The 12,725-nt window shown below is 39.9% G+C and overlaps 1 protein-coding gene across 9 annotated transcripts in view; it reads right to left on the bottom strand.

Annotated features, from left to right (window-relative positions):
* The window catches only part of LOC140714630 (septin-9-like), a 307,344-nt gene that overhangs the window by 33,148 nt on the left and 261,471 nt on the right, over positions 1-12,725 (bottom strand). For all 9 annotated transcript variants that reach the window (XR_012095957.1, XM_073025984.1, XM_073025987.1 and 6 more), the window contains 3 exons: positions 7,226-7,351; positions 5,897-5,978; positions 4,311-4,448 (listed from right to left, as the gene is read on the bottom strand). Coding sequence is in view for 8 of the 9 variants with exons in the window: in XM_073025984.1 (XP_072882085.1) it covers positions 4,311-4,448; positions 5,897-5,978; positions 7,226-7,351 (346 nt within the window). In the remaining variant the exon portion in view is untranslated. The remainder of the gene's footprint in view (positions 1-4,310; positions 4,449-5,896; positions 5,979-7,225; positions 7,352-12,725) is intronic.

Genomic DNA, 12,725 nt, shown 5'->3' with positions numbered 1-12,725 from the left:
TCACGATCGTATAGGCTTCTGGTGAAGCCGTACCTGGAGTACCTTGCAGAGTATGGTTACCCTATTCAACAAAGGATTGACTAGCACTGGATGCATCGAAAAGAGATTTACTCAGGTAGTTCCTAACACAAGGGGAATTTACTCTCTTTGAAATGCAATTTTGAGATAGTTACAGATATGTAGAGGCAAACAGGGGAAGAAATACAGAAATATATCACTCAGTCCAGCAGGTTACTTTTCTAAATAGCTCTTCCCAGGGTGTTTTGCACCATTTGATTAATATTTTGCCTGCTTCCCACCTACCTGATGACTTCCTGCAGTTACACCTTTGTGTACAATATGGTCTGTGTGAATGCTTGCTGAGTTGATTAATAACTGCAACCACCTCAGATTTTTGCTCTATTTGTAATAAGGCAAGCAATCAGCACTCCATGTTAATCTTCAGCAGCTTAGTCTCAATAGGTTTTTACAGCACCTACAGAGTATGTTTCCATCAGAAAAATATATCGAAAGGTCACATTAAAGATGCAGGACTTGCATTCTCGCACGTCAGTCTCAAGAGGAGAGAGTGCTAGAGCCAAGTGTTGGACAAAAAACACTGGCAGAGTTTATAAAGGTCAATTTCTGATGAAGGGTCCCCATTTCTGAAGCCTTGATTCAGCTGCTCGAAATTTCCAATGAGCAGCTCAGTTTTCTTTTGTCAGAACTTTTATTCTAGCTTCCAATCCACTCAGCTGTTTTGCTCCACCCAAAATAGTTTGCCAAGTTGTTATACCATTATATCTAGCTACACCCTTCAGTTTATTATTAGATATTATCCAGCTGCCCTCTTCTGCATTTTTTCACGTCTGGTTCACTTCTCCAAATTACTATAGTATCTGTGTCTTCTGTTTCATAAAATATAGCTCCACTTAAGGTTACAATAACAGTGGATAACAAAGCTGATTTACGGAGAATACTGCCTTTAAGTAATGTGTTGTACCTGTTTAAATGGTGCATTTAGATTACTTGTCCCAATATGACATTACTCTGCACAGCATTTAGGCTCAGATCAACAGCAGTTCACATAGGTGACCTCAGGAGCAGCTTTGGGCACACTTATAGTATCAGGTGGCAACTACATACCCACCCTTACACGCGTGCATTTCAGGCAGACAGCCAGTGTTTCAACGTTAATGAAACTAGGATTATCTGCAAATAAATGCCACCCCGCAGCAATCAAATCCCAGCAGACATTAGATAGGATTTCATACATAAAGAGATGTTTGGTGCGGGCGAGGGATGGAGGAAAGGAGGTGATATTCTGGAGTTCGATTTATGATACCACTCCACAGAACCCTGGTTAGACCATACTTGGTGTACAGAGCAGGCTCAGAACTACGCCTTATTGGCCTGGGTTGCTGTGATACGCAGAGCAAGCTGTTGCCCATGAGGTAGGCTTGCCCTCTCCACGCAGCTGATGAATCCAAAGCAGCAGAAATTGATGCCATTTGGCACCAGTGATGTTGCAGAAGCTGCCAGTCAGTGTTGAGCTCAATACAGGACTGCCTTCAGGACTCCAGCTCCGGGTTTACTTCTAAAGCCTTCCACCTGAGTGGGAATAGCCGCAAGGCAGCGGAGGTTTGAGATCAGAGTTTTCCTTCTCTTAGATGAGCTGCCGACCAGGGCTGACGAACACATTCTGTCCAAAGCCACTGGTTTTAAGGTGCCAGTAACCCACCCTTTCTTCGTTTGCTGTCTTGCTGGGCTTAGTAGCTAAGCCACCTGTGAAGGGCAAGAGCAGAAACGGTTCTACTGACAGGCGAAAGGGATAAGCTCCCATTGCCTATTAAATGCTCCCAATGGCGTGTGTCTAAAATCGCCTCTGACGACCACTTCTACTGACAGGAGAAGTGGCAATGTTGGGTTAACTGGCACCTTAAAACCAGTTGATTCAGATAGATGGGGCTCATTAACTGTAGTTGGCAGCTCACCTAGGAGAAGGGAGACCAGCCCCCAACTACCGGGTTGCTAGCATAAGCAAATAAGAAATTTCAATAACCAGGAGTGCGCTCCCTAGATTTTATATGGTTAAGTGACTTGAACAAACTTTTAAGGATAATAAAAGGGCGGACAAGCATTGATTTACATAAATGGAATAATACACTTTATGGCAAGCATTTTGCAGATCATCACTGTTCAGCTTTGAGCTTCCAGTCACCTGTTATTTAAACCTCTGTCCCACTTCCTCTCTGCACTTGGCCCCCTACGTTGCTCCAGCAATGTACAAAGTAATCCAGAGTAATCTGGAGCAGCCAAGCCTCAAATTCCTTCTGAGTCTGCTGCAGCCCAGAGGATTCTACACTGAATTTAATAATTACAGGGAACAACCCTCGTGGCTCTTGTTCAATTTTTTCTTTCCCTTTCCTCCTCCTGTCTCTGACTGCCAATTTTTAAGGTAATTTTTATCCTCACCACTTCGGCCTACACACCACTGACATTTGCTCTATTTTTCTGCAACTGCACACCCCACAGGTTTTCTGTTGAATGCAGGCCGGTGGGAGGTACAGGAGCCTGACGCCATACACGTCAAGGTTCACTGAGAGCTTCTTCCCCACTCCCATCAGGTTCCTCAACCCACCTGAAAAACACTAATGCTACCCTGGAGTTCAAGAGTTTCAGCCAGTGTATCTGCAGTTAATCACGTGCATTTACTGCTGAGGGTAGCGGATTTTTACATACTGGGTTTCTACATTTTCGCACCCAGGATATTGGCAGGCTCAGAATTACAATGTAGCGTCCTTAAAGAGGAAATACATCTGGGCTATGAACGGGTGAATGCAACGCATAGCAACTTAGCATAATATGATACACAGTTCTTCAAGGAGAATTTTCATGGTCATCTTCAAAATTGTGTCCATGGGATGCTTTACCTTTAAGAGGGCAGACAAATTAAAGCCTCACCTGAATGATATCACTAACCAATGCAGCACTACTCTTACTATGGTCATATCTCGGGCATTTATGCCTAAATTTGTTCTGGCAGATGGAGCGAAGGTGCTCGGGAGACCACATCGCCCAGCATCTGCACTTTTGTCCACCAGAACAAGCGGGATCTCCCAGTGGCCACCCATTTTAATTCCACTTCCCATTCCTATATGTCCATCCATGGCCTCCTCCACTGTCGGGATAAGGCCACTCTTGGGTTGGAGGAACAGCACCTTATATTCCCTTTGGATAGCCTCCAACCTGATGGCATGAATGTCACCACTTTACCATTTCCCATCCCCTTGCACCTCTGTCATATTATCTCCTTGCCCTCCCATTACCTCCCTCTGATGTTCCTCCACTCCATCACATTTTTCTTTCTTCAATGGCCTCTGTCTCTTTCACCAATCAACTTCCTAGCTCTTTGCTTAATCCCTCCCCCTCCAAGTTTCACCTATCGCCTGGTTTTTCTCTCTCCCCTCGCCTCACCTTTCAAATCTACTCCTCAACTTCTTTTCCCCCAGTCCTGCTGAAGTGTTTCAGTCTGAAAAGTCGACTGTACGTTTTTTGCATAGGTACTGCCTGGCCTGCTGAGTTCCTCCGGCATTTTGTGTGCGTTGCTCAGATTTCCAGCATCTGCAGATTTTCTCCTGTTTAGTATTAGCCTCATGGCCAATTCCTGAGCATCGAAAGCCAGGAGAGGCTCAGAGATCAGCATCTTCTCACAATGCCCAGCCAAAAAACAAGAGCTGACTGAGGAATGGGATAATAGGGCTGGAAGAGCAAGATAACTACTGAATTGCAAGTCAGCTAACTACAATTTCAACATACAGAGAGTTGCATTTAGTTTGTTAGCTTGGAGACAGCCAGGAAACTCCCCTCATCCATTAATAGGTTCGATGAAAACATGTAGCGAGTCCTGAGGTTAAAAAAAATGTCAAACGTTCTCTTCTTCCAAAGAAATTAAAAAGAAAACTTCTGCTGCACAATATAGAATTGAGTGGTCTCACTGAGATCTTATGAGTCTCAGTAATGTGAACTTGAGAGTTGAGCCTCAGGGCTGGAACATCTAATTTATTTCCTGGTACTACACCCTGGACCTAAGGACTGCATTTCAGTTCAGAAGATTTATGAAAGGAGTAAAGCCATTACGGTTTTGACACTGAACTGATGCGTTTTTAAACAGTTGCCGCCATTGGTATGTATACCATTTCGAAAAAGTTCATTGGTGTCAATGGAGAACAGCGGCTAGCAGTTTATTTGAGCTGCCAGTAAACATTCTGCAGCCATACTTTCTCAGAACAGCAATCAATAACACAAACCAGAAGCCAAAAGGTACATACGAGTGCCCAGTTGGAGCAATGAAGTATATACAGCAATGTACTCTTGTGTCTGGAATCCGCTTCTTTCTATCGACAGTAAGCTCCTCTTTCAGGTACATCTCGTACTGATCGTTAATAAACTCCGTGATGGGTTGCCAGCTAAATGGAAAATTAGAAATGCATGATGTAATTAAACAGAAACATAACTGCAGAAGAGTTTTCAAAGCAACTTTTAAACTTGATTTAAAAGCCTAAATTAAAAATAAAATTCAGATTTTCCTTAAAGCTCCTAAAGGTCGTGTCTCTTTGATGTGGTTGCTTTATAGTTGTATATTTATTCCCATGAGGAAGAGTGTGGATCAGTCTATAGCAATAATTTCAGAGAGCTGTAAGAATTTAGAGTTTTAAAATTCAGCTTTCCATCCCACACAATATTCTCAAAACTGAGTAATTTACAGCAGATTTTTTCCATCGTTGTTACAGTAAACATCTACAAGTCATATTTAAAGTAGCTTGATGAAAACTGCAAAGAAAGGAATCATATGTCATTTTAAATTTTAAAAAGGCAATTGCATTTGGGCCTAATGGCAGTCTTTCTTTAAGCTGAAAACAACATTCTGGCTGCTTTGGCCTCAGCAAAATGTTTAACACCACAGGAAAAGATAAGAGTAAATCAGGTTTTTCCAACACACTACTGTTATAATTGTGCAAAATGCTTCAGTGATGCTCTTGCAAATCTCCTTGCAGTATATAATCAGCAAAAGAGTAGACCATTTAACGCACTGTGCCCATGACAGCCAAGTTGGGGTGTTTATACAGTCCTTGGCTTCTATTGTACTCTTGTTTTCTTGTATTTTACACTTTGACCAATAACCTCAACAACCTGTTCAGGGATTTGTAGACACACATGTCAGCTCCCTCTGTTCCCTAGCTCTTCTATTATGTATTCCACTACCTAGCTCGTGATCCTCAAATGCATTGGGCCTGATCACGTGGACAGCTGGCGGTCACCAGCTAGTGGCAATGTCTGCACATATTGATCTAGGAGCTTGTGCCCTGAGGTTTGGAAGAACATAGTGAGCTGGAGGCCAGATTCATACAGCTTGCACAAAAGTAGAAAGCGGGCCATAAAACCTCAGCACTAAATACATGCAGGCAAATGGTTTTTGGCCTAATGTTGCATATCAGGTAAATAAACAAGGAATAATTGTGGGAACTACAAATATCTTTTGGGAATAAACCTATCTCAATGACGTTTGAGTCAATAATACAATCAGGAGTATCAAAAGGCCAGAAGCAATCTTGCCTGGAATTCTGAGTGCTTACACTTCCAGGTTATTGCCCTTCAGCCTTGTTCTCCAGAATGTTAGTCACCGTCAGATTTAAATGCAACTTGCTACAGTTGGACAGCTGACCTTCCTCCAGCAATGGTGCTAGAAATACATGATTCAAAGTCCCTGCTCTTTAACCACGTGTTCGATCTGCAAGATATACCTGCCCCTCTGGCAATCTGCATGTGGTTGAGGCGATGATGCAACTACAATTGGGTAATGCTGATTGCATTTTTTGCCTGATGCAAGTTGCACTAGTTAGGCACAGGTACTCACCAATTCTCGTTGTTTATTTGGTCACCAAATCCTGGGGTATCAATTACTGTTAGTTTCATTCGGACCCCCTTTTCTTCAATATCTGCAAGAAATGGGATTGGCTTGAAACGGATTAAATCAAGTCGATCAAATCAATACTGGGCAACAGTTACATACTTACAATGTCAACATTGTGCTGTAGACTGAACCAGTTAAGAATGAACCAGAACCTCTACTTATTCTCACTTCGACCTCTGCAGATTTGCCTTTTTCAGGTCTAATATTATTGATCTGCACTAATTTTAGTGGCAGGACCTTGTGTGATATAACGTTGTCATACGGACTGGTCAGAACAAGGCCTGTCACAAAGCAGTGAAAAAAAGAATGACAGCCAACCAAGTTAGAGGTCCAGGCTTAAGTCAGATGTCAAATGCGTGAAACACTTCTGCCTGGCATGGTAAATGGTAGTAAACATATGGGGAGCACCATTGCAGGTTCCACTCACACCTCACATCATCCTAATATGGAAATATCTCTCCAGTCCTTCATTGTCAATGGGTATCAATCCTGGAACTCTGAATTAAAGATCCACAATTGAGTTGCTGTGTCTTTGCAGTCAAGGTTCAACCACTCTGCAACTCAAAGTCACACTTCCCTGTGCATTAAGTTGAATTTATCAAGGGCTGCATTCATAATTGCAGGGCAATCCGGGTTGTACTGCATAGGGGAGGGAAGCCCATACATAAGGGGGCTCACTGTTAAGTTCAGGGGTGTCTATGTTTGTCCTGGCATGCATCAAGGTGTGTGTAGTTGGTCTTGAGGTATTTAGGTATATTGTCAGGTAACATTTTGCCCCTTATCATTGAAGTATTACCCGTTGTGTGGATACCAATGCAAGCTACAGGATGCAGTAAAGCCTTGGCTGATTGTTAGTTCAAATGTCTTAATGAATGTATGTTTTCATGCACAAGATGGTACATTTGCAATGTGTAAGGCAAGCCAATAGAACTATTTTGTCCTGTATTTAAAAAATATTAAAGGAGTTCTAGTGGATGATACCCATGCCATCAAGGATTTTAGCATCTTTGTTGATCATATTTCATTCTCTGAAACTCACATCCAATGACTCCACCAGTTTTGCCTGCAACCTTCAGCTCCCCCAGCCCCACAACATCCTGGAAAGGCAATTCATTCCCAGCTCCTTCTGCTGCTGCTACGAACAGACAGCAGAAAGGAGGACAGCATGCATCCCTGCTAGGACACTGCCATCGGAACTCAACATCAGTCCAACACATGCAATAGCTTCACTGGGTAAATACACGGACTAGTTAATCACAGAAGTAAACTCACCATGGCTGATCGATTTCATTTCAACTGTTTGGGGAATCCGTTCCTCGTTTCCTTCGATAGATTTACGGCTAACTTTGGATTTGAATAGGGTGTTTATTAGTGTGGACTTTCCCAACCCGCTCTGACCTGAGTATGAGAGAAATGTGATAATATTCAGATCATGTTCACAAGCCTTTATATAATATAACAAATATTATATTGCAGTTATCTACTTCACTTCTGTATTTATGTATACTACAGAAAGTGGTGGATATTGCCCAGTCTATCCCAGGCAATGCCCTCCCCACAATTTACACGGAGCACTGCCCCAAGAAGGCAACATCCAGCACCATTCAGACCATGCCCTCTTCTCACTACTGCCTTTGGGAAGACTCACACCACCAGGTTCAGGAATAGTTACTACGCTTCAACTATCAGGCTCATGAACCGGTGTGGGTAACTTCAATCTCCACTATTCTGAGCTCATTCTATGACGTACTCACTCATTTTTCAAGGAATTTTTACAACTCATTTTCTCAATTTGTTTTTGCACAGTTTGCTGTCTTTTGCACACTGGCTGTTCGTCAGTCGTCGTTTCCGTAGAGTTTGTTTTTCATAAATTCTATTTCTTTTTTCCCTATAAATGTCTGCAAGAGAATGAGCTTCAAGATAGCATATGGGAACATATATGCACTTTGATAATAAATTTAATTTGAATGTTGATCATTATTTGTCCCATTTTAGAACAGCTATAGAATAGAGTCACATAATGACACAGTGTCGAGACAGACTGCTTGGCCCAACACGTGGTACACATCAAGATGAGTTTGTCTGTATTTGGCCCACATCTCCCTAAACTCTTCCTATCCACATACTCATCCAAATACCTTTTGAATGTTGTTTATGTATCAGCTTCAAGCATTTTTGCTGCGTGAAGAAATTGCACTTCAGGTCGCTTGTAAATCTTTCATCTCTTTACTTAATGCTTGGCCTCTAGTTTTTAACTCCCCTTCCCTGTGAAAAAAAAAGACTCGCGCTCTCTATGTCCCTCACAATGTTATACACCTCTGTACAAAACAACTAGTCCTCTGTCAGAAGTAAAATGGGACAAATCTATTGGCATTAACTTTCTAAACTATATGTAATTCTTCACAGCAAACCACTAACTCCTTGCAATAAGCTAAAGGTTAAGTACATTTTAATGATATTAAATTATTTTAGCCAATTTAAGATCCAGACTGAATTACTTAAAACATATACTAATAGAAAAAAGAATATTCGAGCCACCAATAACATTTTTTCCATAGGCCACAAACAGGGGACCATGAATTACATTCACTCTTGAAATAAAACTTCCTAAAAATTCTCTTTACGCCTGGACCACTAAGAACAAAAAAGAGTTTACTCTCACTTGTTAATTCTAGCTCACAACTTCCCATAGCCAAAAAAAAACCTTGATTAACGAATTGTTGCCTGTTCAAAATGATACAGTCATGAGCTTTAACGTGAAGGCTTGGGCAAAAATTATCTATGCAGATATTTTACTGACAAACTAAACCAATGTTGCATCAGCTGATGTGCCACTTATCACAAGATTGCAAATGAAAGCTCTGCTAGTCCTTTCAGTTATGAGAGATCAATTGCAATGTTCAAAACACAGTGTTCCTTGTGTTTATGCGATATTTATCTTTCCAACACTAAAATGAAGATAATCGGCCACCATTTCACTACTGATAGCAGCATTCCCCTACAATGCAGCAAATTATTAGTGCCCTAAGGCTATAGAAGGACTGAATTAAAGTCTGTGTACCATTTTTTCCCTCTTTCATGAATTGTCTGATTATTTTACTTATCCATATTTCATCTCTGAACAGATGTTATCAAACTCTTCTTCCAATGAGATTAGAAATTGCACCACCCACAATTAGTCTCCTTTGAACAGAGTTGTTCATGGACTCCCGGTTTACGTTTGCTATATTTTATCAAGTGTCTTAATGAAATATCATGTTGTCTAATTTAAATAAAGACACTGTGGTTTTTCTTAAAAATGTTTCCATCAATGTTCTTTTTATAATTTAACTGGCAGTTTTAGTAGAAGTTTTCTTTGCCAGAGAGTTTGGATTTGTGCCAAAGAAAAAGACGGTATAGTGATAAACAAACACAATGGGGTTACATCAAATATTTATAATGAATGAAGAATGAATATTCATTGGCCCAGATTGCACTCAATCTTATTAAAAGCCCAAACCTTATTATCACCATTCTAGCATCTGTTAGCCACACTATTTATAATTGGCAGCAACATGATCAGACTGAAGCTGTGGTTCTGCAACTGGCCCATGAGCAGAGGGCTGCAGGTGGTAACCAATGTTCTGGATGTTATATTTTTGAGATCCTGCCTTCAGTGCTGTAACAGTCATTAACAGTGGCATTTAAATAAAAGTTTCATTGTCTTTAAATAAACTGAATCAACAGAGAAATCTTCTTTAAAATATCACATTTTTCAAATAATTTTAAGTTAAGATCAGAGTATTTTGCAAATGAACGTTAAATAGTTTAAACATTCTACTGAGAAATAAATAAAAAATAATGTAAACAGGTTAAATTACTTTTTTAAATTAAGGTAATTGACCTCCGCTCAAATGAATGGACCTATGCTATAGCACCAGCTTTGGCTTAAGCCCCTCACTCCAGCAGATACCCCACGTTAGTGCACAGGAAGAAGAGATTAGACCATACAGACACAGTCACTACAGTTGGCTGTCAGTGTCACTCAATTATAAATACCACACTTTTCATAATTCATCATAGCTGAAAATAATCAGCCTCCCTTCTGTAGATCATGCTAAATTTAATCACTACAGTAGAAGCAGAATCCTAATTTTTTGTTTTTTTTCCCTTTGTTTATTGCATTTATTCAGAAGTTGGCTCCAAATTCAAAGCCACATTCCAACATTGAGGAGAGACTCTGTGGACAACACTCAGATGCCAAGTAAATCCTGCTTACTCTACTAATTTAACTGGACAGGCTTGCAAAAATAATTTTGGGTAACCAGGACATTTCTTGGAGCATAACAAGGAAATCAAAAATGATATGTAATGAAAGTAATAAAACTACCTAAATTAGTTGGCATCAACTGTTAGGTTAGCAATGCTTTCAATAAAAGAAAAAGAAGAAGAAACTCAATGTCTTTAGAAGTTCACTGCAGGGTGACTCTTAATTTCATATTCTTTCTCCAAGTTATTACATGCATATACACTATACAGTTTCCAAAAACTGCTCAGTTCCCATCAAAACCTAGACATTGATTAAATTGAGCTGTGGCCCAAATAATACAGGCCTTCCTGTATTCTCACTCCAATGCCTATTTGACACAAGCAAGATGTTGTGACACTGAAAACTTATTTAAAATAGTCATGAAGTAATACAAATTTCAAACAAAGCGTTCAAACAATATTTTGCAGTATATTAGACATTGTAACAGGCAATTACTTATGCCCACATATGAAAACCACTTTTATTGCCATCATAAACAACACAAGACAATTTTAAACCACTGGAGCCTGAGATATTAAACCTGGTAGAAAATACTGCCCCAGAAGGCTGCAGATTAATTTTTGGGTCAGTTCCACATTGCTAAACACTCCTTGGAATATACTTCAGGTCACCATAAAAGGCAAGACATCAACTGAAAGATCTAAACAATCTGGGTTGACAAAGATTATATGACTCATTCTCAGGATTAGGCATGCAATACCTTGACTTCAAGCAGTAATGGATACAATAGATTACATTTTGGAGTTGCCATCGCATTTTGAATATCTATCAAAGATAACTTCTTGATTGCAAAAAAAATCATTTTCAGGTGATGCAATTCACTTATGCTTTTATGCATTACTAATTTTTTTTAAAATCTCACATTTATAATGAAAAGCACTTGATTTTGTTCTATATTCTATTTACGAAGGAGACATGGCTGCTGTGATTATATATGATTGCATTTATTCTTTGGAAGCTGTGCATGTAGAAATCTTGCATTGTAAAAGATACAATTTGGTATAATTTTGTAGAACAGTTGCCTGATTATTTATTGCCTCATATTGAGAATGGAAGGCACTGTAATTCTTTCAGCTTCTTGGCTCCTGTCCAAGGCACACTAATTACAGAGCATTGGAACAAATCCAGAGCATGCAGTATCTGTTAATGCAGTTGTGCATAAATTAGTCCAGTTTTAAGACCTGAGATAGCAGGAAAATTTCACATTGCCAATAAATTATCCTTTCTTTGAATAGGACTTGTTTACCTTCTGCATCTTAAAGGAGATCACTGTCTTCTCTTCAAGTATATCTGCCGACATCAAATAGCTTTACTTAGCCTAAAGAAGATTGCCGGATGGTGATACTAGGAAGTCTCCAGAAAGGCTGCAGCTATATTATTTTACTTGCATTCATAACATTTTTGACAGATGGGACATATGGCCCCTGTGTTGATGCTAAAAGACAAGGCGGAATATAGCTAGAAGTTTGGACTTTACCCTGCAATGGGTACTAGTTCTAAGATCTATGCAAAACTTGTGATTTAAAAAAAACCTCAGTAAGAAAGCAGTCAGAGAAGGAATTAATAAAAATGTCAAAAGTTATGAAAAGTAGGATTAAAATAACAACAGAGTAAACATTCTTAGTGGACATTTACAAATATGCATGAGTCATAGATTCAGAGAAAACTATACTACAGAAACAGGCCCTTTGACCCACATAGCCCATGCTTATCCATTAATCTGCTGAATCCTACCGACCTACACCCAGACTATAGACTTCCATAACACTCCCATCCATGTACCTATCAAAATTCTTCTTAAATGTTGAAATCAACCCTGCCTCCACAACTTGCACAGGCAGCTTGTTCCACTCTCACCACCCTCTGAGTGAAGATCCCTTTAACGTTCCCCTTAAATCTTTTAGCTTTCATCCTTAACCCAAGACCTCTAGTTGTAGCCTCACCAAACCTCAGTGAAAAAAAATCCTCCTTGCAATTACCCAATCTATACCCCTCATAATTTTGTATGCCTCTATCAAATCTTTTCTCAATCTTATAAGTTCTAAGGAATAAAGGCCAAATTTATTCAATCCCTCCCTATAACTCAGGTCCTCCGGTCCAGGCAACATCCTTGTAAATTTTCTCTGCAATTTTTCAATCTTATTTGCATCCTTCCTGTAGGTAGGTGACCAAAACTGGACACAATACACCAAAGTAGGCCTCACCAACATCATAGACAATTTCAACATTACATCCCAACTCCTGTATTCAATACATTGATTTATGAAAAACATTGTGCCAAAAGCTTGACATCACTTTCAAGGAATTACAGATCTATGTTCCCAGATCCCTTACCCTACTGCTCACCATGTGAAGCCTACTCTGGTTGGTCCTTCTGAAGTGAAAAACCTTACATTTGTTTGCATTACGTTCCATCTGCCATTTTTCAGCCTATTTTTCCAGCTGGTCCAGATCCCGCTGCAA

Source organism: Hemitrygon akajei, chromosome 22 (assembly GCF_048418815.1).
Source record: "Hemitrygon akajei chromosome 22, sHemAka1.3, whole genome shotgun sequence".
Taxonomy (NCBI): domain Eukaryota; kingdom Metazoa; phylum Chordata; class Chondrichthyes; order Myliobatiformes; family Dasyatidae; genus Hemitrygon; species Hemitrygon akajei.
This window is presented reverse-complemented; position numbering and strand designations above follow the sequence as displayed.